Here is a 24290-nt window from a genome sequence, read left to right on the forward strand (position 1 = left end):
GAAATGAGAGGAATTGTGTTACGGGCTTATACCCATTCATCTGAATTTTCCAATTCAGCAATGTAAAAGCATAGTCAGAGGACAGAAGTTCACTTAAAAAAAAGTAATTTTTTCAAACAGATATTTAAACATTGTCTGTTAATTTATTTTTTATAGTAGGTCTATTCAATTACTGTTTGACTTTATGAAGTGGGAACTGGTTATCAGTGTTAGGTTAAGCACTGTTAACTTAAAAATGACAAGGTGGAAAGATTTGGAAATCTCTACAGCATCTCCTACTTTCAATAAAACAAAATGAAAGAAGGTATCAATTCTGTTGACTGATAGAAAGAAAAGAGGTAAGATTGCCCATTAAATAGCCATTCTGTCATTATTGTAATTTATGAAGATTGCTCTTTAAAATAATGATTTGTATAATCATCAAAATGTTTATAAGAAAATCACAATTCTTTGTAGATTCTCTTATTACTATGCATCTTAAAGCTTCTGGGGTAGCTTTAGTAAATCATAAGCATCAAGTTTAGCTCTCAGTTCTAACACAGGCCTCTGCTGATCAACTGCACTGATGCTAGCACTGAGTTACCTTTTACAAATCAAAGGAAACTCACGTGACCAAGGCAAAATAAAGTAAACAGAGGAAAACAAGCTTAACATCTTCTATAACTCAAACTATCCAGAGAACTAGGGGAATTCACTTGAAGAAATCTGCTTTAGGCTTTTATATCTTTTATGCAAACAAAAACACGATGCATTTTTAAAGTTTTGCTTCAATATTAGTACTTAGTTGTACAGCACATTAAAGTCAGTGTACAGCTTTTGTCATTTTACTGTCACCTCTGTAAACTCACAATTATATTGCATCATATGAAAGGTTGTGAACCCTCTGCAATCCCCATTAGATCTACCGAATGCAGCAGAGTGGAACTGTCATATTGGTACAGGAGGTTAAGAAGCAGTAGACATATTGGGTGTCCAGCCCATTTGATAAGCCCGTTCCAATGTCCTCTTGCAATCCTGTAGTACAGTACTGAAAGTTATATGTGGATACTGCTGCACTAGCTGCTCCACTGTGGCTTCATTCACCTGCAATTGAAGAAAAGAATCTGTGATGTGCAAAAAGTGAATGAAAATGGCAACATTATGCAAGCTACATGAATGATCGAACTTTGGACTCCTGGGAGGACTTGCAGGATTGGGCTCTTCACTGATACTATAGGTTTGGGTGTATTATCACAAAACAAATACAAGAATGTAATGTTCTGTTAGAGAATAAATAAAACCCAAACCACCCCACACCTTGATTTTATTGTAAAGGGAGAAGTTTTATATAACATTCTAGTAAATACTGTTTGATTATTTGTGATTGTAAGCAAACAGGAAAGAGAGTCTCCCTTTGAAACCAGTTTTGTTTAGAAAACTGTAACAATATTTAGCACTCTATTAAACTATTTTAATTCCATGCTTGACTATGCTGGCCACTCACAGAGCCCCAAACCTAATTATTCAAAGAAAAGCCATACTGTTTTAACAAAGTGCTGCCCAGAGCAACAGATTTCTATCTTGAAATAGAAGCATATTTATTCAAACTTGCTTAAGCAGACATAGGTTTGAAATGTAAGATTTTCTTGGCTTTGGAAAATGAAAATTAATTACATCTATTAATTAATTCATGGCACAGTTATGATACAGTTATGATACTTTTACTACTAAGTAGTAACTCCACAATTAATCTTACTGAAATGAACTTGCACTGTATGGTAGCTATCAATGTGGCTGCAATGAAAAATAAGAGATAACATGACTAAACATGGTGAAAAGAAACTATTCTATATTGCAGGTAGATCAATTTACCAATTACCAATATAGGTCAACTTTTCCAAAGGTTAGAAGTCCTGCATGTCTTCACATACGTCACTGGTAGTTTTTATTTTAGCCTTTTGGTGTGAAGCTAACACTGCACAAATGGTTTTGTGGGCAGAAATGGTGAGATCAATAATTAAAACATACAAGCTTGTCTGGTCTGGGATGTCCCTCCTAAATCTTAGACATCAAAGGTAGCACCTTTATTCTTGATTAGACAAGGCAATCAGACAAGCCTAGCTAAACCTAACACCTTTACAACTGCAGTGCTGTGAGGGGATTAATTTGTCAATTATTTTTAAGATGACTGCAATTCATATCACAGAAGTGGACAGCTTTCTTCAGCCTTTAGATAATAAAAGATTAACGTTAGGAACCATAACTTCTAGGTAGCCCTCTTTGAAATCTTTACTTAACACCTGGGCATTTTAAAATGCATTGATACTACATTTAGATACTGAAGCACCTAGATCAGTAGGATGTACAACTGATACAATTGTTTGCTTTTTTCCCCATGGTGTTCCACATTCAAGGCCAAAAGTAAAAGACTAGACTAAAATGTTTACTACCATTACAAAGATCCATCATGGGAATAATATTTTAAAGCACAGTGACCCCAGTATCTAATAATATTTTTGTCCTTAAAAGATAACAAGGAGTGCATCCTTCTGAACAGTGATTGCACCCAATGACAAGGATAAATTAAAGGTATAATATCCAGTTCTTCCACTTTGATAATAGAAACATTCAATCTTCATTGGGAGTTTTGTCTAGCTGAGACTGACTTGGATAGAAAACTGGTTTAACTTCCCTTCATAGCACAAACTACTCTTTTGGCAAATTACTATGTTACAGTAACATCTTCCAGTGCTGAAAAACAAGAAGTGACTTTTAATAAATCAAAATTAAATCAGAGATAGCACAAGTCCTCCAAAATATTTGATATTTATAGCTGAATACATACTTTCAAACTGTCAGCAATGCTTCACAGAAATACCACTTGGAGGGGAAGAATCCCCTAAAGTATTAGTATTTGCTACTTTTTGCCTATTCAAAAATAGCCAAAAGCCTCTTTTCTTTAGATTTGTGGTGCAGAGAGCCATCGCAAAATCTATCATACTACCAGAAACTTCTCTTAATGGTTAACTCAGCCACAATGAAGATGCTTACCACAGCTGCTCATTCTGTTCTTCCTTAATGGGAAACTTAAAGAAAAGATATTATTTATCTACTGCATATCTGCAAATATTACTAGTAGATAGAGGTTATTATGATTTGACACATACCTGTTGCGCTTTATTTGTTAGAATAGCATGGATATTATGGCTCTAGAGCCAACAGTATAAGCAGGTTTTCTGTTACAGGAAACAAGGCAAATTTGTTATAAAGACGATGATCAAACACAGGAAGATAGGTAATGATCTCCATGTCCTGGTGTCTTTGCTTCAGGACTGAACACATTACAGAAGCCACAGTCTAGCTAGATATTAGCTAGTGTATTTACTACAAGGCTAACTTAAGCAAAATAGCATGGCACATGATACTCAGGAAGACAGATGACGTTATAACGGTACCTTTTAGTGTTACAACCTATGAAGAAATCTGTGATAAGCCATCTAGTACTAGCCATTTGTCCTAAGTTTTTTCTGACACAATTATTACTGGATAAAATAATATTTAGTACAATTGTTACTAATTGCTATAACTACTTTACTAAACAGGAGAAGGAAACTTTTGGTATCAAGTGCCAAATACAGTTACAAATAAACATAAGCTTGTAGAAGGCAGGTAAAACCAGTGCAGAAGTGACAGTGACAAAATCAGCTACTTTATGACCAAAACCTGAATAGTAGAAGGCTTTCCGCATTTTTGGTGCAGTGTTAAATGAATGTTTAAATTATTAGTTTGATCCTAGACAATAACTTGAGTGGTATTAAACAGCAAAGTAATGTCAGATCCTATGTAGGCATTTGGAACCGTAACAGTTACAGAAAGAAATTACTTTGACTTTAAAAAATTGAGTTTACTCTCATGATAGAGGAAAAAATTATCTACCAACCTTCATGATAAATGATCAAATATATGTAACTTTTAGTTAAGTGGAAATATTTTTAATCCTAAGAAAATAACAGCAAATAGTTAAAAACTACGCTGGACAAAATAAATTCAATGTAAGATTACACAACAGAAGAGGGAGAAAAAGGATGCTATTTGGCAGTGGGACAACCTACATGGATCCTAGGATGAGAAACAAATGTGAACAGTTAAGCCACAAATGACCCCCTATCAGAAGATTTTTGAAAGCTTTTCTTTTACCATGAGAAAAGTCCGGTCAAACACTAAAACACTGTAAAATTTTTAGTATTTTAAACTTTCTGTAGCATTGGACTAAAACTGCACTATCTAAAAGATAGGAAAACAGAGAAATCAAAATTCTGTTCTTTGTTAATGAACGAGATAAATAATATCTAAGTCAATTCCCTTAGTATCCTTGTCATCAGTTCCCCTAATGGTAGGATTAAGATGAAAAGAAGTCTTATGCCTAACCATTAGAACACAAGCTTCTGTCTGTTTGTTAAGACACAGTCTGGCTGGTGGTAAAACAAAAGTATGGAATGCCATTCCCAAAATAAATTCATTACACAAACAGACAATTTTCCCTTCTGAGCTTTAATAGTCTTGTTCAATGAATGAAAACTAAAAATCTTCACATCTTAATATACTTTAAAATGTTATATTTTTCTTCCACAGAACTTTCATTAATCTTGATCTTTTGAGTTGTCAAAAGAAAGGCTACTGTCTGAAGATAAACTAGTTAGATTATCTAATACATAATCATTCCTTTGAATTTGAATAACCCTTCAATTATGTTTTAACACATAATGAAAGAATGCAGTCCTTATCATTAAGAGTCAGAGTAATAGGTTTGTGTGAATCCTGGTCATCAGGCAGAAAAAAGAAAGTAACAACAAAGATTGGTTTGAAACTTATTTTTTCTTGTTGAAACAAAGATTTATTCCAGGCCAAAGAATAGATTAAAAAAACCCAAAGGAGATGGGTTACAGAAACTGGGAGGACCAAGCGATATCACCTCCTTTTAAATCAATTACAGCAGTTACCTGGAAGTCACAATTTTGAATCCTTTTTCCTTAAAGAGGCCTGAACACATACCGCCTATTTCCCAGGAAAATATACTTGACTTAGTGACAAATGTTATTCTGGGGTGGGACCTCCTTAATGTCTTCTGATGATGATAGTGTGGTTGTGCATGCAGAATTTAAATATTGTCTGCACTAGAGAAAAAGAGTAATTCCTCATGTGATAATTAGGAATTCATCTGGGAAGGAAGAACATGAATACCCATCTAGTCCATGTGAAGAGGGAGAACATTCACAAAAGCGTTTTGGGAGTGCTTCTTTGGAGGGTTTTAATCTCATTCTGCTTACGTATACACTTAATGTGGGTGAAATATTGAGAAAAATGGGAAAACGGTGTTCAAAACTCTTTCTCTCCTTTAGGTAAACTGATCTACCTACAACAGAAAGCTTGAAAAAACCCTCCAATCCATAAATATTTTTCCCAGAATAAACTAACTGGCATTTAATGATCTGATTTTTCAGGTTCAGGATAAACTGAAACCACAGAAAAATATTCACAGATTTTTGATCTGGTATGATTGCCAGTATTTACTGATTAGGTACACCACTTATATTTGCCACGGACCACCATGAGTGATTTCTGTTATGACATCTTCCACAAATTCTCATGGAAAATTCAATCTGCAAACATAAATAGTTACTGGATAATTTTTAGGTTTTGCTTTTAAATGTGCCATGTAATTTGACAGAATTCTAGTGATGATTTTAGCACTGTTTTCTTTCATTTCTAGATTCCAGAATCAGGAATTTTTAAAGATATCAAATGATTCCAAAGGACTAGGATCTATTTTTCTTTACCTTTTGTTTTCATTATGTTCCTAGGACAGATCTTATTAAATTCAAGGGAGTCAAGTCTTCCTAATCCTGTTAATATAAATTAGGGCTTAAAATTGAAACCATCAGTCGAACTAGACATTTATTTTTAATGAGACTGATAGCATCATTCACAAATAAGGAACAGAAACAGAGGTTTAAGGACTTTTCCTAAACAGGACTTCCCTACTTACTTTTAGTTAACTGGTCTTTAGTTGACATCATGTCCAGGAGATCTTCTCTTGGATTGGAATACCAAGTGGCACATAAAGGGGCTTTAAAAAGCTTTGGTTTTAACTGAGAGGACTCCTTTACTATACTTCTAAGAAGAATTCTAAGACTGCCTACTGATCTCAAAAACTCCTCCCATAGGTGTATCAAGGGCAGTCTTACAATGCAGTTCTGATTCTAAAGCTACTAAAATGTCCCAAGAATGTCTGTGTTGTGTCATTTATAGCAGTACTGAGAAGGAAAGTACAGTTATCACCTGAACTGCAAGTTTTATGCTCCTCTACACAGTAGAGTAGTATGAAGAAGTATGCACTGTTAATCTAAAAGGTTTCTTACATAAGGAAAAGCTTCAGGGTAACATCCAATTCACCTGATAATGGAAAAGAAAAAGTTATCTCCATTCCAAGTTAATAACTGAAATCAACAAGCAGCCATATAAAAAAACCCCAAGCCCCACAAACCTAGGCTCACATGCAAAAACTCCAGACTTGCAAAACTATTACTGTAAAGGTGCAGTATTAGGACTTCTTAGGAGAACTTGCCTATGCTCCTCAATGGTTCATAACATCACACAGGGATGGACTGATGAAATAGTTTTTTGCAAGGTATCTAACCTAGCCCTTCGAATAGGCATGTGGCTAGCTGATGTTGGAGAGTGCTGACATCACGGGCACTCTGCTTCTGAGGACAACAGAGGTAGGTAGCTTCAGTTATATAACTTCACAGGCCAGTCATTAATAAAAAATAACAGACCAAGTTATAATACAGTTAGTCTGCAATATCTGTGCAGAAAGGCATTAATAATACATATATAACTGCTATCTTAATTTTAGAAATCTAGTACTTGTAAAGAATTGTAGGGAAATGTTAGCAGGTGAGACGTAATGTTCACACCAAAAGATTTTGAGGGCTGCCATATAGATGATGTTTGATAATAAAGGTTAACAGGGCACAAATATTATCATTACATTTCTACATATGAAGACTCACAAAACCAACTTTACACAAAAGAAATGCAAACTGAATTGTTCCAAAAGGGCTTTCTTATCATGTTATTGACATTTTTGCTTATGGAGTGGTATCACAGCATTAGGGGTACTGAAATATGTGTGTATTTCTGTCGCAGTATACATAGAGTAGTATTACATGAAAGCCAAATTTGTATTCAGTGGACAAAGAAATGACTCTATAGTCTTTGTGTGTATCCATAATGATAAGATTTCAGACACATTTTATGTTCTAATTTCTGTAATGTTTTAATGATAAAATCCAAAATATAGACACTTGGAATTATTAAGAAACACATTTTCATAAACACTTTCTCTTCTCTAAGCTGTAGTTTGCTTCCTCAAGTCAGTATCTTATAAAAAGTGCACTTTGTTTGATTTTTTTCCCTGCTAATAGTTGAATGAATTATATTCTCAGGTGGCCCAATTATAACTGTTGCCTGTAGCCATAACAAAATTAAAGATTTCTGGAAACGTTTTGTGTGAAGTGCACTTGATCAGCTAAGGCAGACATATTCCACAGAGTTTCAGTGACTGCCCTCATGCCCAAGGGCAGAACCTTTGTTTAGGACTTTAATAAAATAACAGCACTACCAATATTAGCACAATATCCTATAGTCCAAATAAAGTCTCTTACAATTTCAGCAAAGAATGTATTTTGACTTAATGGATGCTGTTATTAAAAAAAAATACCAAAACACACATGCATGCACATACAAACCCTGTATTTGTGGACTCATAAATAACAAAATTGACAAGTACAGTCTGATGTACTATTATTATCATGACATTCAACAACTTCATTGTGTTAAATCTTAGCAATTAATTTCCCACTTATACTTGGAAAGGGGAAGGAGCAGGAAAACAGAAATATCTGTAATCTTTTCTGCCATGTGAAGTGAAATAAATGGAATACACAAACCTTCTAACATTCAATGGTAGCACTTTTGGAAGTGCTACAGAAAATGTAGCAAGGTTGCTTGTAGAACATAGCCCCATTTACAGTTCTTTGCTTAAATCTGCACAGAAAGGTAGAATCCTAGAGCAATGAAATTAATTGCTGTGGTTGTTTACACAGGTGGGTGCTATTGCCTCAAACTGCCAGTCCCCGCACAATTGCTGCAGTCACTGCATTACTGCAAACTAACAAAGTAATTCATTTCAGGTATCTGTAAGTATACATAGTTTTCTAGCAGAGCCATCATTTCAGGGCTTGCTGTCCTAATCATTACTGCCAACACAATATTGAATATTAAAGTTGTACAAGTGATAAAGTGTTCATTCTCAAGTCTCTTTGCTTATTGTGAGGTTACTTTTCTATTAAATCAGATAAACCATTCTAAAGAAGCTTTTTAGTTTGGCTGGTTGATTGGTTTGCTAATTCTGTTCATTTCAATCAGATGAACTTCTACTAGACTCCACCTAGACAAGTTTTCAAGGTAAAAATATTACCAGTATCATAAGCATTTCAAATTTATGATGAAACTCTGTGTATTGCTTTGTTCTTACAAAAACTGCAGTTAATAAAGACCCATATGCAGTGAAATGACAGTGTTTATTTATATAGTGATAAATACTCTTTCAGATTACTTTCTGCCTGTTGAATTAATAGCATTGAATATTTTCCTTCCTATTCTGCTATAGTAACACAAATTTGAGCACATTATTGTAATACTTGTCAAAATGATGGCCTGTAAAACTAACAGAGAAATCATGCTCAAGAGTTACCAGATGGCAAATAACTGGCTGGAAGTTCCAGGGGACAATGCTTCTAAAAATTTCTCTCTTTTGTTTTGGATCATAAGAATGCTGACTAGTTCACACTGCATTTTCCTTAACAGTTGGCCTTATCCTGATTTTGAACCATTGATCAGTACCTGAGGGCTCATCTTTCTATTACAGTATGACATGGTCAGGTGGTTGCTTTTTAAAAACAAGGACAGACTCATTAACTCAGGAATATTCCATCTTCAGCCTACCGCCATGAATTTGCTGCTGAACTAGGAGCCTGGTAGATAAAAATCTTTTGGTAAAGAAGCAGTTAAACAAGTTCAATTTGTATAAAGAATCTTTTTTTTTATTTTAGCAGATGCTTCCGTTCACACACGTGATGGATCTGTTATCCTAGTTAGCTAGGGAAAAAAAAAAAAAAAGTATTGTTCAGTCTTTTAAAATTGTTGTATTGAAAACCAAAGTGAAGTAAATGCTATTTTTCTTTTGTTGTGGGTTAGCAGGGATAACTGTAGTTTCCTTCTAATGGCATTCACAGATTTTATGAATCTAAAATCTTCATCATTCATAGAGAGGCATATCAATGGCAGCTCCTACATTATACATATAAAACTTTAAAAAATACAGTGTATCCTTTTTAACATGCAGCAACATAACTTGAACAAATTATAGTGATTTAAGAGAAAATAAGTGCTATAGACTTTTTCTTAAAGGGATGGATTGGATATTTTCAGTCCTCTTCAGTATCACAAAACCATAATTTCAAATCTCAAAATGAACCCCTTAAAATGTAAAAGAAGAAATGGTAGCAATTTGTCAGGTTTTTTGATCAGGCTAATAATAGTTAGCATTTTCTAAAGGTGGAAGGCAAATTGCTGTGATACTTATATTAAAACAAGCCATGGCTTTGTACTCTCACTGTTCTACTGTTGATTAAGAACAGTTTAGCTCAAAAATGTATTTGAAATTCAAAGATGTATCCTAGAACGTAAGATCTAATCTCTTTTTCACTTACTTAAGTTACAGACTATGTAAATTAAAAGTTTGTGGATGAAAGGTAAAAATGTTTCCAGTCATGCTTACTCATATATATATATATAAAATGGAAAACTCTTTTTGCCCTGAGTTGGTAAGGTTTTTCACAAGCTGGCATTTCCTCATATACAACAGGAGCTGCATCCATGCAGTTTGCATGGGATATATATTTACAAATATTTCTAAACCAGATTTTATAGAAGGATAAAGTGATACATTATTTAAAAAAATCTACTGATTTTCTAAAAATCTTATTCTTACTTAAGATGCAAATGATTTCTTAATGGACCATTTTTACTTTTAGGGGTCATCTATCTTCCTTCCTCTCTGTGGTAATATAAAAGAGTTTGTCTTTTTGTCAGTTGCACTGACCATCAATTTCTGTGCTCTAACATCTCAGTAAAACTATAATAGGAAATACATACTACAATTCATCTGAGAAAGTCATCTGGAATAAGCTACAGGCTTTCAGAAGCATTTTCATCAAAAGCAACCTGAATTTCTAAAAAAAAAAAAAAAGAAAAAGAAAAAAGAAAAAAAGAAAAAGGAATAAAGGCCATGATGATTTATTAACTGAAGTTGTGTATCCATTCACAGCCAACTTTGTCAGACTCACTTCATTTCATTCACACATAGCTGTGAATGTTGAATTTTGTGGCCTCTGTTTTTCAGCCTCTGTTTTTCTGCATATTTTCCCAAGAAATGTCTCCTGCATTTACGTGGTAGCACTGCTGATAACCATTGCAAATAGCAGCACAGCTATAGGAACAGGATCTTGAAATATGAAAATCTGTGTGAGAAAAGTTCCAAGCTCCATGGGAAGATTATTCTGATGCATTGTTCAACCAGCCAAGCTATCAGCCAGAAAAACAGATCAAGTTTTTAGCCACTATTTCCTATGTGATACCCAGCCATTTTCCACAAAGGTGAAGATTTCAAACTGCCATTATTTAAAGCTGTTTGGGTTGTTAAAGTACAATAAAGAAGTGCTACAAAGACATCTTTAAAATGAGTTCTAGCAATAAATAGCATAGAGAATGTCATCCTCTTTCTTCGATATATTTTTGAAATATGAAATAAAAAATATTTAGAAATAATTAATTAACTACAATAAGTAAATACGATCTAGATCAGTTCCAGTTCAGGGGTAGGAATATGTAGAATTCTGTTCAGAAAAAGAAGCTTGGAGCGTGGATTTGAATCTGTGATTCTGATGCAGGCATCATTTTATGCCCTTAGGACACAACTACGGCTCTTAGGAATCCTGATGTCCGTGTTTGTGGGACAAAAGTACATACCCTATAACTGCCCACACCTCTCTTAAAGTATTTAAAATATTTAAAGGAAAGGATGAATTATACTTTAAAATATATACTTTCCTAAGCTGTGATAAAAAACCCAGAGAGCTACAATTAAAATTTGGTTTGAAGAATGGATAGTCATGTTCTCTTTCTGCTGTGGAGGGACTGAACTGAGGTCAATTGAATATAACCCCTGCTTCTGGAGACAACTCTGCGGCTTTCTCAGTATTTACTGAGGTGACAAATCAGAGCTTTGGTGTACCCTGGCAGTACACAAACCAGCTACATGTTCCCACACACCCAAGACAAGTCCCAAAACACAATCTTGGGCTGCAGCCCACAACAGCACAGCACTTCTCTATGCAGAGAAACTGGGAGTTTGTGGTTTTGCTGTGTTGCCAGAGCATCAGAAAGAGGCGACACAAGGGACTGAAGCCTGGCTCATCGCCCCTGGGAGTGGGGCACAGCACAAACATAAGCGGTAACACCAGAATGCAAACCAGAAATACTATGTCTTTTATGCATTTTCCAATTACAAACCTCTAAAATGTCCTGCTTAGGACCTAAATAACTACTGATTTTATCTCTTACTGCTTTCAAAAGAAATGGAGACCCAGAATGGCAACACTTCCTTTTTATGAAACACATGACTTGTGCAGTCCCAAGTGCTGCTAGGTGCCTGTACAGACCCACACATACATATGCACACAAATGCATATTTGCACACAGTTAATACCCTGTCTGTGAGAGAGATCAGAAGGGAGAAGGGTCCTAGCTGCTGAGTACATGTTGATGTTTGTATGCAGGCAACCGGGGAATTTCATTGTCCAAAATATAGGTCCTTAAAAATATTTAGGGTCTACTTTCTGAACACTTAAATACTCTTGGAGGTCTGGATCATAGTCTCTCAGAAGCATACCTGATGCACAAAACTAATGGTATGTGTCTCACTGTACCTATGCTGTACAATGCAGGACCCTGTAGAGATCAAGCTAGCATCTCCTGAGCTACTCATGGAAATGGAAGCAATAATACTACCACATCTATATGACAGTATCTCATGAGTCTTGCTGAGTGCTGATTTTCCTGGACAAGGTGCTGTACTTTGGCAGTTAAGCTGCTGTCAGGATTTGTGCTCGTGTGTCCACACTGCCCTGCACATTTCCAGTAGAACCAGTTTGTTCCGAGCTCTCTGCAGGCTTCAGACACCATGGCTGTGTAGTGCAGGGAAAGCTAAATTAGCCTAAGTCGTGGAGATGCTAGGGAAAATTAGGAAAAAAAGAAGAGAGATTTGCTTGGTAACCTTGCCTCTAATATTTCTACATTGAAAAGAATATTTAGATTTTGTGTATCTAAGCATAAACAAAATTCTAAATGAAAATTCTACTATGGATAGTTCTGAAACACTTTCAGCATTTAATAATCTTTTAACTTTTTTCTGTATGTGATTTGTAAGTGGTGATTACGTTGCTATTTAGCGATCCTTAAATGTTGAAAATATGGTGTTAAAATGCTTATTAGAAAACTTCCAACTTAAATACATGCCCTCATTATGATGATCTCATGGTAAAGTCAGCATTTTTTATGAGACTTCTCAACACAATGACATTTATTTTAAGGCAAAGACCATATTGCTCCTGTGGTGTGCATGTTAGATGGTAGGAAACATGATAAAAAGAAAGGTCATGGCAACAGTAGTTTGATGAGAAATAAATAATTTGACTATTTTCATGGTGTGGATCAATAATGCTCTGCATCTGCTGAAGCACATTGCCTGGAGGCACTCAGATAATCAATGGCATAAAACAGAGCCTGCCTTTACCCAGGCTTGCAGCCTCTCTGATCTTTCCTGGGAGGACCCTTGACGCCTCTAATTTATGTCAACTGCATATCAAAGAAATTCCAAAGAGCCTGGGTCATAAAGACTATTATAGTGGTAACCATTTGAAGTCTACTTACAGACGCTCCTAATGTAACTGTGTTTAAGTACTTCCCCTCCAATGCCTGGGAATTCCTAGAAAGGCATAAATGCTACCTGGTACTAGCATTAACAGTCAGTACTTTAGAAAACGAAGGCTGGTTAGAAGGGGCAAATCTTCTAATCCTCTCTTCACTGCAAGCTGACAATAGTCCAAAGACAAGAATTTCAGTCAACGGGGCATGTAAATAAACCCTTCTGCACCACCCAAGAATTCTCTTTAATGATGTGCCGGACACTGACATTTTTAATTTAATAGAGCAGCCACTGGAAAAAATTAGTTCGGCATGATGCTGGGGAGAGACAGTTGAAGACATGATTTTGTTCAGTAATTTCTCTGTTCATTTGCAGTGGAAAAAGGGAGCTGGCATCTTCTAGCTGCCAAAAACTCTTAAGTCAAGGATACTTACTTCATTCAGTCTGTGGAGCTATTTTTCCCATCAAGGCTTTGCAAGCAAGAAAATAATTCCCAGTGGTAGTCCTACTACTACAGCGTTTGCTGTAACAGCATTTACTCGTTTCTTAACAAGTTTTAGCTAACATACTTTGAATATTTGTATACATGTACACACACATGCGTGCACACACACACATACACACACACACTTGCAGTCACACAGTCAACACCTCTTTTCTATCTTCCTTGAAGCTTTCTCAAAAAATATTTCTTTTTTTCCTTTTAGCAGTTGACTCTCATAACACAAAAGATGGTGTATAATCTTGCGTAAAGAGGTAGGAAAGCATTAACCAGCAATCAGAGGAATACAGACTGTATGTATAGTTTAACTGATGAGGCAGTAAAACTTGTTTTCAGCACCAAGGTCATTGATTTTCTATAGCAGCTGAAGACAGAATAAAATTACTGTACTTATTAGATCCTTGTTGATTGTTCAACTTTAGCTAAATCCACAAAATAAATATATATGTAAAATTGATCAGGTGATTCAGGGTCAGATCTAATTCCCAAGGTCAAGTAACCCTTTGAACATTTTAAAGTAGTACATAATCTTAGCACAATCACACACTCTTTTCGTCTTGTGGCTCTTATAAAACATTAATGTTTAGGAGATTAAGTGGAGTCAGTTTTAATAGACAGAGCAATTCTTCCAAAGTGCTCAGCCTCCCCTCAAACTGGAAACTGTCTAAGGCTGGGTTTGTAAAATGGTATTTCTAACTTTACAACTGGCCTGGAAATTATTATTCCTTGCCAGCTGAAATACTGAGTTTTGTACCTGCCTTCCATAAAGCACTGCAAGGGATGCAAGGTAATGGTTTTGAGCATGAAGTTTCTTAGACTAAAAACCTGTGTTTCCACAGGCTGTATCCAATCAGAAAGTCACAAGCCGGAGAGACATGCTTATGATGGGCACCATAAGCTGGACATTTTGCTTATGATGGCTGGAAAAGAAACAATTCCTGCAGTTATATTTGAAGATTTGAGATCAGAGACTCTGAATCTCCAATGACTTTTAGCTATTTCTGCTGTGTTCCCAGGCCTTTTGATCTCTCTTCTCTCGACAGACACATGATTCCTGAAGGCTACAGATAGGGCGAGGTGGAGCTGGACTGCCTTGTCCTCTTTTCTTCTAATGATAAAGTGCTAAAACTTACAGACATTCTTAATATATTCCAAGTAGTAAAGCTATATAATAAGAAATTCAGTATTTTTTCCTTATGGTTTTATCCAAATCCTCGTCCTTGTGTTTTCAAAACCATTATATATGACCAAGAACACAGACGTATGGAAAATCACTCTGGAAGTAACACTGAATTATTTTTATTATTCTTTTGTTTCTTTTTTAATTTCTTTTTAAAAAACAAAGTAGTCTGTCATAGTAATGACATGACCAATCACTTTTAGCCAAAAATATTCAAAACCCTCAGAGGGCAGAGTTTATATAAAACTTCTGTGAGCACCTCAGGCTGTGGGTGCAGCTTGTGGGTATATTTTGAAAATCCATGTCAGCAAAAATTTATAATGCTCTTTTTAGTTCTGTAGATACTTTTTTAGCCAAAAATGCGAACACAGTACACTAAAAGAGTTACCACAGTAGTGAATACCAAACCTGTTTGTACAGAAAAACATAAATCTTCCTGTTTCACTCCCTCACTCACACATACACACATGAACACTTACTCTCACATGCACTCAGAAGCAGGCACCAGTTCACACAAATGCTCCTTACCTGATCGCATCTCATCAGCCCTAAATATCTGAGAGACTTGCTGCTTTGTGCAATTTGGGTGGCACCATGGTCTGTGATTTCTTTGCACCATCCAACATCCACTGTTTCTATTGTCATGCTGTATCGTCCAATGGCTATCAGAGCTGTAAAGATATTAAAGGTATGAACTATATTGCTCATGGAGATGAGTTCTATGTATACACTAAATGATGTTGAAATTAACTTTTGAGAAGCAGTTGTCATGTACCTTGCAAAAGATCATGTATTTCAGCATTTTTAACTATGAAATAGCTGTCTCTTCAAATTAGGAATACACACATGTGCAAACACATACAAACACATTGGTGAGCAGATCTTCCTATACATTTTTCTATCTATCAATCAAGATAAATACAACAGTTAGCAGAGATATTCTATACAAATTCTTTTAATTACTTTTCTTGGAAGGATCAAGGATCAATTAATTGAAATTAAAATAACTATAAAATAAAACCAATTCTACCTCACCATTCAGAGAAAATAACTGATTTTATATGACTAGCACTTTTTTTCAGCAAAATAATATTGCAAAGACAGAACAGAGAATAACAGGACATTTTCTGTGTCAATAAAGGAAACGGTTTTAGAAAACCCTGCAGGTATCTTATGTCATACATTTTATAACTATATTCTAAAATTGCACTTGTTTCCCATTGTTCATATTGATGATGTAATAACAACAATATGTCTCACTTTCATGTTTTCTTCACAAACACTTTTCCAATAAAAAGTAAAAAAAATTAAAAAGGCCAGGAGGAATTAAAATAAAAACTTCAACCTTTATAAAAGGAAAGGAAAGAGGATCCGGAAGTTCTGAAAGGACTGAAAAATGATAGGTAGGAGAAATCACAAGGCTTCTGAACAGGCTGGGAAGGCTTTGTCATGATATGGCTAGTCCGGAATGACAGAAAGGATACAAATCACTACCACCCTGGAAATCATGGACTAGAACACTTTTCAGGAAATACAGCCTTGGAAACTGTTAAGTCAATTTGGGATTTACTAACAGAAATGAGCAACACCCTTCCTTCAGCAGCTAAAATCTCAGCTTAAGAAAAAAGTCCAAGGTTTCTGGTGTAGAAGTCAGCCATCTGCATGTAGCCAAGTGGTAGGGCGTTTACAGTTTTTAGCTCTAGTTATAATGCAGTTGCTGAAAAAGAAGATGAATGAATGACTTAATCCAAATAATGCAAGTATCTTTAAAGGGATGATTTTTTCAGCAGCTGTGGGCCAGCTCTGTTCATGCTACAGAACCTATGGTCTGTAAAAAGGAGTTATGAAGAGCTGGTAGGTCTTGATGTGCCAGATGTCAATCTTACCTAATCAGGGTGTAACTGAGATCTAGAAGCAGAGAGAAAGAACCCACCTGACCTTGCAGTGGTCCTGCAAAGACCTATACTGATGGTAGACAGCAGTAAAGATAATTTGATAGTTTATAAATATTTAGGTGGACTTGATTTGCAAACAAAATCAGCCAAAAGAGGCCAAATACATTTTCATAAGCTGTGGAAGGTGCAGTAGTACATGATTTTTTTCTTGCAGCAGTTCACCAAAAAGGGCAATGATAACTGAATTTTGTAACTGACATAATGAACTTATGATACAATCATCTATGTAGTTGCATTATGGTTTCATTGATTTTTGTAGGACAATACCAACTTCCTGTTCTCTTCCCAGTACATCCCTAGAAAACAAGTCCTAATTTTGCAAATACGTAAATATATGTATGCCAGAACATAAACTTTGTACTTCTTTTTACGGAGTCCTTTTAAGATATCACTTTAATAAAAATTACAGAAAGAGAGCCAGAAACTTTCTGCACATATTTTGCAATATCAATAGCTATAGCAATTATAGATTATTGTAACGCTGCACAAAAGGTTATAGACTTAAAGTAGTGCAGGAATACTGAAAGCGTGACATTACATTAGAATATTGTCAGTTAAACAAAATTTGAAATTGTGTATTTGAATATTTTTAGTAGTTTTTGTAAAGTTACAATCATATTCTGTCATTTTCAATGTTTCATGTAAAACTGATAAAGAGAAGAAAATTAACAGAGAATACATTTATGGGAGTGACATAAAAGATCATCAGATCATAGTGGTGAAGAATTCTCCTAGTAAAGGCATTAAAGGAAATCAGAGATATAATTTCTGGGAGTTCCCTCACAAGACTTAGATTAGAGAGAAAGTTGGGGATGATGCTGTTGAAAGACCAAAAAAGGGTTTTATACTGTGTGCAGAATGCCCAAGACTAAAAGATAACCTGAGCATCATTAGTCCAAGAAGTTGCCCTGAATGTGGCAAAAAGAAGGCTTAAAGCATGAAATTTCATGCAGGCAACTTCACAGGCACATATTAAGCAAACTGGAAGAATAAATATTCTCTGTCTTATTCATATACACCATTTTATAACAGAATATTCATAGAAGACCACTGTATAACAAAACATAATTTAGAACATGTTAATTCATCATTTGACAAGTTACTCTCTGTATTTTGGCATTTTGGGGGAGGAAAGCATTTAATTTCTAGAGTAGGACCTTAATTAAATCTCAGTTGTTTTATGGATTTTTTTTTACATAAAGCTAAAATATTTTTACCTTTTACATAATGGAAAAAGGACTTAATAATTACTGAAATAATTACAAAATAATTATCAAATAACAGATCATGAAGCCTCTTTGCAAAACTGCCCCTTCACTGCTTGTCTTCTGAACATTCATATTTTAACCAGTCAATTGTTATTGGCATTACTTCTCTGAAGTATTAGAAGATTGAAAAGATCATGCCTGGGATTTGGAAAGCGTAAGTAAGTTTCCATAAATCAAAGTGTATATGTATGATTTCTGGACTACATTGTCATTACTATATTCTATCAATTATGAGGAAAGCCAGAAAACAACTTCAAAGATAACATGAGACAACCACCATGTGTTTTTGTACAAGTAACAGTAATTACAAGAACAATACAAAATAGAATAAAAAACCTCAGGATGTTACATATCAGTGTGACACATAAAAAATGGAATGGAAACAAAAAATTCTAACTGTGACATTTGGGAATCAGGGCTTCCTAAGTGAACACATTTTGCAGTTCAGAAGTTCCAGACTGATTTCCAGACAACTGTTAACATGTTGTCCTCACCTGTGTTCCACATTCATGTATATACAAATAATTGAGTGAAATTGCTTGCTTTAATCAATCTGTGCATCTAATCTGTGCATCAGCTATGTCTTAGGCTAACCATGGCGGGGGTATACTTTAGATTAAGGACCGCTGAATGGATAGTATTTTTGTCTGGCTGGCCTTTCCCTTGCAGCATTCCTCACCGCTATCTCAACCCTAACTGTTCCTACAGAGCCCCCAGATGTCATATGCACATATTTGATTTTCTGTTCAGCAGTATTAAATAGCTGGGTATTCTCTAATACATAAGAACAATTGACAATATTTTTCTAATTTAATTACAAATGACACTAGAAATCCATTACTGCATTACAGATGGCTGAAGACTTACAATATTCTGTCATATGCTAGTAGAAAATAACATATTTATTTTGTACTTTGCAACTCTCTGTCCCCAGATTAGCCGACATCTTTCTGGAAAACCAAATATTTTGACAAGAGCGTACGTTTACACTGTAGTCATATATTGCAACAGATCATCTATCAAACACACAGAAGCTATGCCATTTTAAAACACCAATGACTATATTTTCAGAAAATTTCCATGTGTGCAACTGCACCCTCAAAAGAACACTCTTGGTCAGAGAAAAGATAAACTATTTAGTTTCTATCAGCACCCAACAGTGGGAGATAAAGAAAGGCCATGACAACAGGTGAAAACATAACAATACTTTCCCAGAACACTTTCCTTGCATGAAAAAAACTGTGGTCAGGGACTTTCTGAACTGGGGCTTATGCTGTACTTCTGTAAGTTCATCTAATCAGTCTTGTAATCCACAAAATCTTTTAGGCTCCACAACATCCTGTGACAAGGAGTCCCTTGGTTCAGCTACCTTCTCTTCCGAAAATCACCTTCCCTTGTTTGTTTTGAACCTGCCCTAAAACTTGATCCAGGACTTCCCCTTTTATGACTGTTTAGTTCCTTTGCAAATGTTTTCTGGGAATCCCAACAGACCGTATCAACCAGGTCTTCCTTATTCCTTCCTGACTTCTTCAAAGTACTATGTCTGATAAAACTGTGAAGCACAACCTCTCTTAACAAAAGCGGTGTCAACTCTCCCCAGATACGTCATACTTATTCATGTGTTCACTAATTGTACTCCATATTATTACTAATTTGCCTTATAGAGACGTCAGGTTTATCAGTTAATATTTTTCTGATCTGCCCTGAAACTTTTTTTGATATACCTCTGCCAAGCAATCTTGTGGTGGTTAAGCAGGTTGATGTGAAGGATTACACAGTGCAGTTAGGAGCTCAGCTATTTCATCCTTGAGTTCTTTTAGAAGTCTTGAGTACACACAGTTCTTTGGCTTGTATGAGCAAAATACTTTAAGCCACCAGTTTCAGCTAAGAAAATGTTTGCATTGCTCAACAGCTTTTCTTCCTCTCTGCATATGCCCACAACAATCAGAATACATTGCTATTCTCACAAAGCCTGGCAGTAATTTAACAAAGAAACATACAGGAAAAGCCTCATAAACTAAGTTTGGATTCTTAGTGATGTAGGATTGTGACTTAGGAACCAGTGATTCTTATGACTTAGGAACTTGTAGCACAATCAGCAGTAAAGAACAGTCAAAGGGGTTTTTCAATACTAATGACAACTGGCTTAAAAACATAGTGAGTGACCCAACAGAAGAACATGATACACTGAAATTAAGTGGAGGTGGATACACAAAAATCCACCATGTAGTTTAAAGATGCTGGCTTTGACATACAAACCTCTCTGTATGTGAATATTTAACAATGCATTGAATTTTTTTCTCTCCTTTTTTACACTCCCATTTATTTTGGCAAAAGCAAGATTTCATATTTCTTTTTCCAGTGCTAGGTTGGTGGAATGGAAATCAACTGATGTACAGCTCCTACATAGCAGAAGATGAAGTGTACTGTCTCTAACTGGAATTGTAAAATCACCACCACAGCCTTGAGCTGTATTAAGCGAAAATATTTTCCAGTTGTAAGGGTACTTTGTTGTAGCTGAGAAGGTGAAAGGTCATAAGCAGGACCAAATTTGTAGGCAGAGGTAGCATCTTTTAGACAACTGGAATAGTTGGAAAAATAAGACAAATTTTGTGCTTAGTGCACCACCATTAGAAACAAATAGTAGTTTAACCTGATTTTATTTTAAACTGATCTGAGTTCAACTGACATAGCTAAATACATCTGCTGCTACAGACAGAAATGACTGCCTTAGAGAGGAAAGGTCTCCATTTAACTGTATGTAAACTGTGAAACCAATGGTTGCAATGTGAATGTTGTCAAGGTTAAACTACTTCTGGACCTGATCTAGGCAGGCACTGAGCTCTCGCATCTAACCAAATGGGAGGGGGTTAGACGGCTGTGTTTATTTTGCAGGATTGTTTTGGGAAACTATAGTTGGCAGTGTATTATCTTGAGGCTTCCCTCCTTGATTTTGTATATATACTAAAAAAAAATCAGAAACAGATATTACACTAATATGTTAAAAAAATCAGTAATCTAACATTTATAATTTAGTCATGACCATTCCCAAGTTTAAGGTCACTACAACAGAAAAAGTAACATACATATCCTTGGTATGAACAACTGATATTTGGCCCATTCCTAATTTAATTTTAATATATACAAGTACTCCAGGTTTTGCATAGTTTTAGCAAATAAAATTGTTTGGAAATCTGGTGTATTAAGCAGAATTACTTCCAATTCAACATATTTTTACTGACAAGCACCCACTACACAATAGAATACTTTCTTAATCAATAAATCCTAGTTCAACTTAACTGAAAATAAACGTTGTGAGGTTTAACTGTGTTGCTGCCTTTCTTCTATCATCCCCTAACATACTGCATATATAAAAGGCACTGCATTTGGTCAGCCTTCAATGAGGACTGGATAGAAATATTTTTAAAAATTGATTATGATTGACATCGCCCTGACACCAGGGCATTACACATATGTATGCATTCATGCAAAAAACATTCAAGCACTTGTTTATTAAGTTCTTTTTTATCATTAATGTCAAAAGCATTTCAATGTGCAAGAATTAGAATTTAAAATTTCCAACCTCTCTACGGGTTTTACAGAAAGTAGAAATCAATCAGTCAAACACATATTACCAAGTAATAATCTTCTTATGGAACTTTCCATTATCTTTTATTTATTGTGCAGCCAAAAGCTATCAAGGTGGCTTTGATAGCCATCTACTAGCTTCTGAAGAATCTAATGTACAAAAAAAACTGGGAGGAAGTTTATGAGAGTTAAAATTGCAATAAACAGATGTAATAAAAATAAAATTAGCAAAGAAAACTATACATTTAGATGATAGGAAAATGGTTTAGCAGTTCAGTTTAGTGGACTATGAAATATTCTCCTGTTTGGTGGTGGAGTCATGAAGTTACTCTCATCGGCTTGAGTTATTTAAAATATGAGTGGACAAAGCTCTGGAGAGGCTACAAAGAAAATGTTGTACAAGACAGAACAAACAAGCCAATTTAAATGGTCTTTTCTATCTTTCACTTACATTATTCCATTGAATTAGAAACAAAAGAGAAAGATGTAAATGATGCAGATAAATTATAAACATCTGGATGCATTGACACTTTACCAGTCACCAAAATTAGTTTGATACTCCATTTCCAGTGATTTGTGGAAAGGCATTTATAAATTAGCCCACAATTAGACACAAACACTTGTCATCTGTAAAATACAGTTGAGTATATAGACAATATACTGCCAAGTGATTTTAATATATTATATTTACAAAATAAAACATTAACTTATATATGTTAATAATGTGCTCTATAGTATACAACAGATTAAGTATTGAATATTTAGTTAACATAAATATTGCTTATACATAGAAAAGGTTCTTCTTTACAAGTGCATGCCTATAAAAACTTCTTTTCAGAAAATTTTTCAGAGACTTCAGTTTTTTTCCTGAATTAGGGCAACGGAATTTGATTCTTCAGAGCAAATCTTGACGCCATAAGCAAAAGCTTGATAATTTTGCCCACATGATACTAATAGGATTTGTGTTTACCCCTTGCATTCATGAGGTTGATGGTTATCTGCCATGCAAATTACATAGAGTCTTGCAATTTAGGTAATCTGTTAATGTGCAGAGACAAGAGTACATGCCTAATCCCATTTCCATGTATCAAAAGGCATTTTGCTGCTGTAACTACAGACAGTGGTTGAAGAAATCACTGCTTGAGTTCTCTGACATTTTGCTCACCCAACAGAGGAATCATAGCTCACAACTCACATTGCTTCTGCCTTAAATGAAAAACATTTGTATAAAACTCACTGCATGATACAACTTTTTATGCAATTAATCTACTCCTGTTTCAAATTTACAAGGGTATTTTGATGACTAAATAAATGTTTGTTCATTATATACTGATATAAACTATGCATCAGCACTGTAGTTCATCTGCTACCAAATAAAGGCTACCATGGGTATATCACTCCAAAATTTCAGTTTGTGCTGGTTTCCCAGTCAAAAGTCTAACTCTGCTCAGGGTTTTACACATCCAGCTGACAGGTAGTATGACATAGATTTTTTTTCTTTTATAATCATGGCCTCACATAACAGCTATATGAAATAGCAAAGCAAGAGAGACAGAATTTGTATAAGAACTGGCTTTCTACCAGGGAACTGAGCCAATCCCATTTATAATCAAGCACTTAAATACATTCCTGTTTTTAACTGTATGAGCAGTTCCCTTGAAGTAAAAGTAAATACATAAATAGAAGAGGTAACCATGAACTTCACTGTTCTCATAATCAAATGTCAATCTTAAGTCCCTAACTAGTTTCCCTTACAGTACATACATCCATGTAATAATATGACAGGGAAGCAATTAAGTCCTTTTCCCCATGGTATGGCAGTGATGCAGAAGGGAGATTGGTCAATGGGGTTTTTTAAAACATTTTACACTAGCGGTATTTTAGTATTTATAGCAAGTGCTCACAGAACAGAGTAACCAGAAGGGTATGTAAATAGGCAAAGACTTAAGCTTTTGTAAATCCTAAAAAACGTTAGAAAAAAAGTTGCCCAGCCTGAAATTTTTCTTTTCTGATGGAATGATGTATCATCTCTCTGGATGGCAAGTCTGCATTTTAACATACTTAGTGTATTTTGGTTTTTCTATTGTCTTCACCTGCCTCAGGCTGCTTGAGGTCTCCTGTGATAATTTCATTGTTATACCTTTGTGCATATATGCCTATGAGCAACATTTCTTGAGAATGAAGTATGGGACTGCAATAAAATGCAGAAAGATATAAGGGCATGACCACACTGGGAAACCAATCTAGTAAGATGCCTCAAGGAAATGAAAAGGAGACAGACTCTATCCCTTGAGCACACCTGTTTTCTCAAAGAGTTTAGGAAATCTGGTTAAAACCCTTCTCTCTGGATGAATATTTTGACCTTTATTTGGAAGTATGGTGGCAAACCACTCAAGTAGTGATACTACTGTAGTTTTGACTAAAAATCTGTTTGAAAGACGTAACATACATTTTAAAACAATTTATTTCTGGTTTCTCTTTTGAAAATAAAATCTCATTATTTGAAGTATTGGTTACCTAAAGAAGCCTAAAGAAAATCCCTGGAGGCAAGAAAAGTCCCAAGGCACTTAAAAGACCTAATGTCTATGAGACAAACAATGGCAGAGACTGCTTTTATGCAGGAACAGTATTTTATTTTATGTTTTTTTATAAAAAATATATTTAATACAGGTAAATATTTTATTTTTTTCTGTAAGAGACATAAAAG

At 35.1% G+C, this 24290-nt stretch overlaps 1 protein-coding gene across 1 annotated transcript in view; it reads right to left on the minus strand.

Moving 5' to 3' along the window:
• Positions 1 to 945: 945 nt before the first annotated feature.
• Positions 946 to 24290, minus strand: part of FBXL17 (F-box and leucine rich repeat protein 17) — a 323336-nt gene continuing 299991 nt past the window's right edge. Inside the window, exons 8-9 of the mRNA XM_075726525.1 lie at positions 15301 to 15443; positions 946 to 1083 (exon numbers count right to left, since the gene is read on the minus strand). Of these exons, the coding sequence (XP_075582640.1) occupies positions 946 to 1083; positions 15301 to 15443 (281 nt within the window). The remainder of the gene's footprint in view (positions 1084 to 15300; positions 15444 to 24290) is intronic.

The sequence above is a fragment of the Pelecanus crispus genome, chromosome Z (assembly GCF_030463565.1).
Source record: "Pelecanus crispus isolate bPelCri1 chromosome Z, bPelCri1.pri, whole genome shotgun sequence".
In the NCBI taxonomy this organism is placed as follows: Eukaryota; Metazoa; Chordata; class Aves; order Pelecaniformes; family Pelecanidae; genus Pelecanus; species Pelecanus crispus.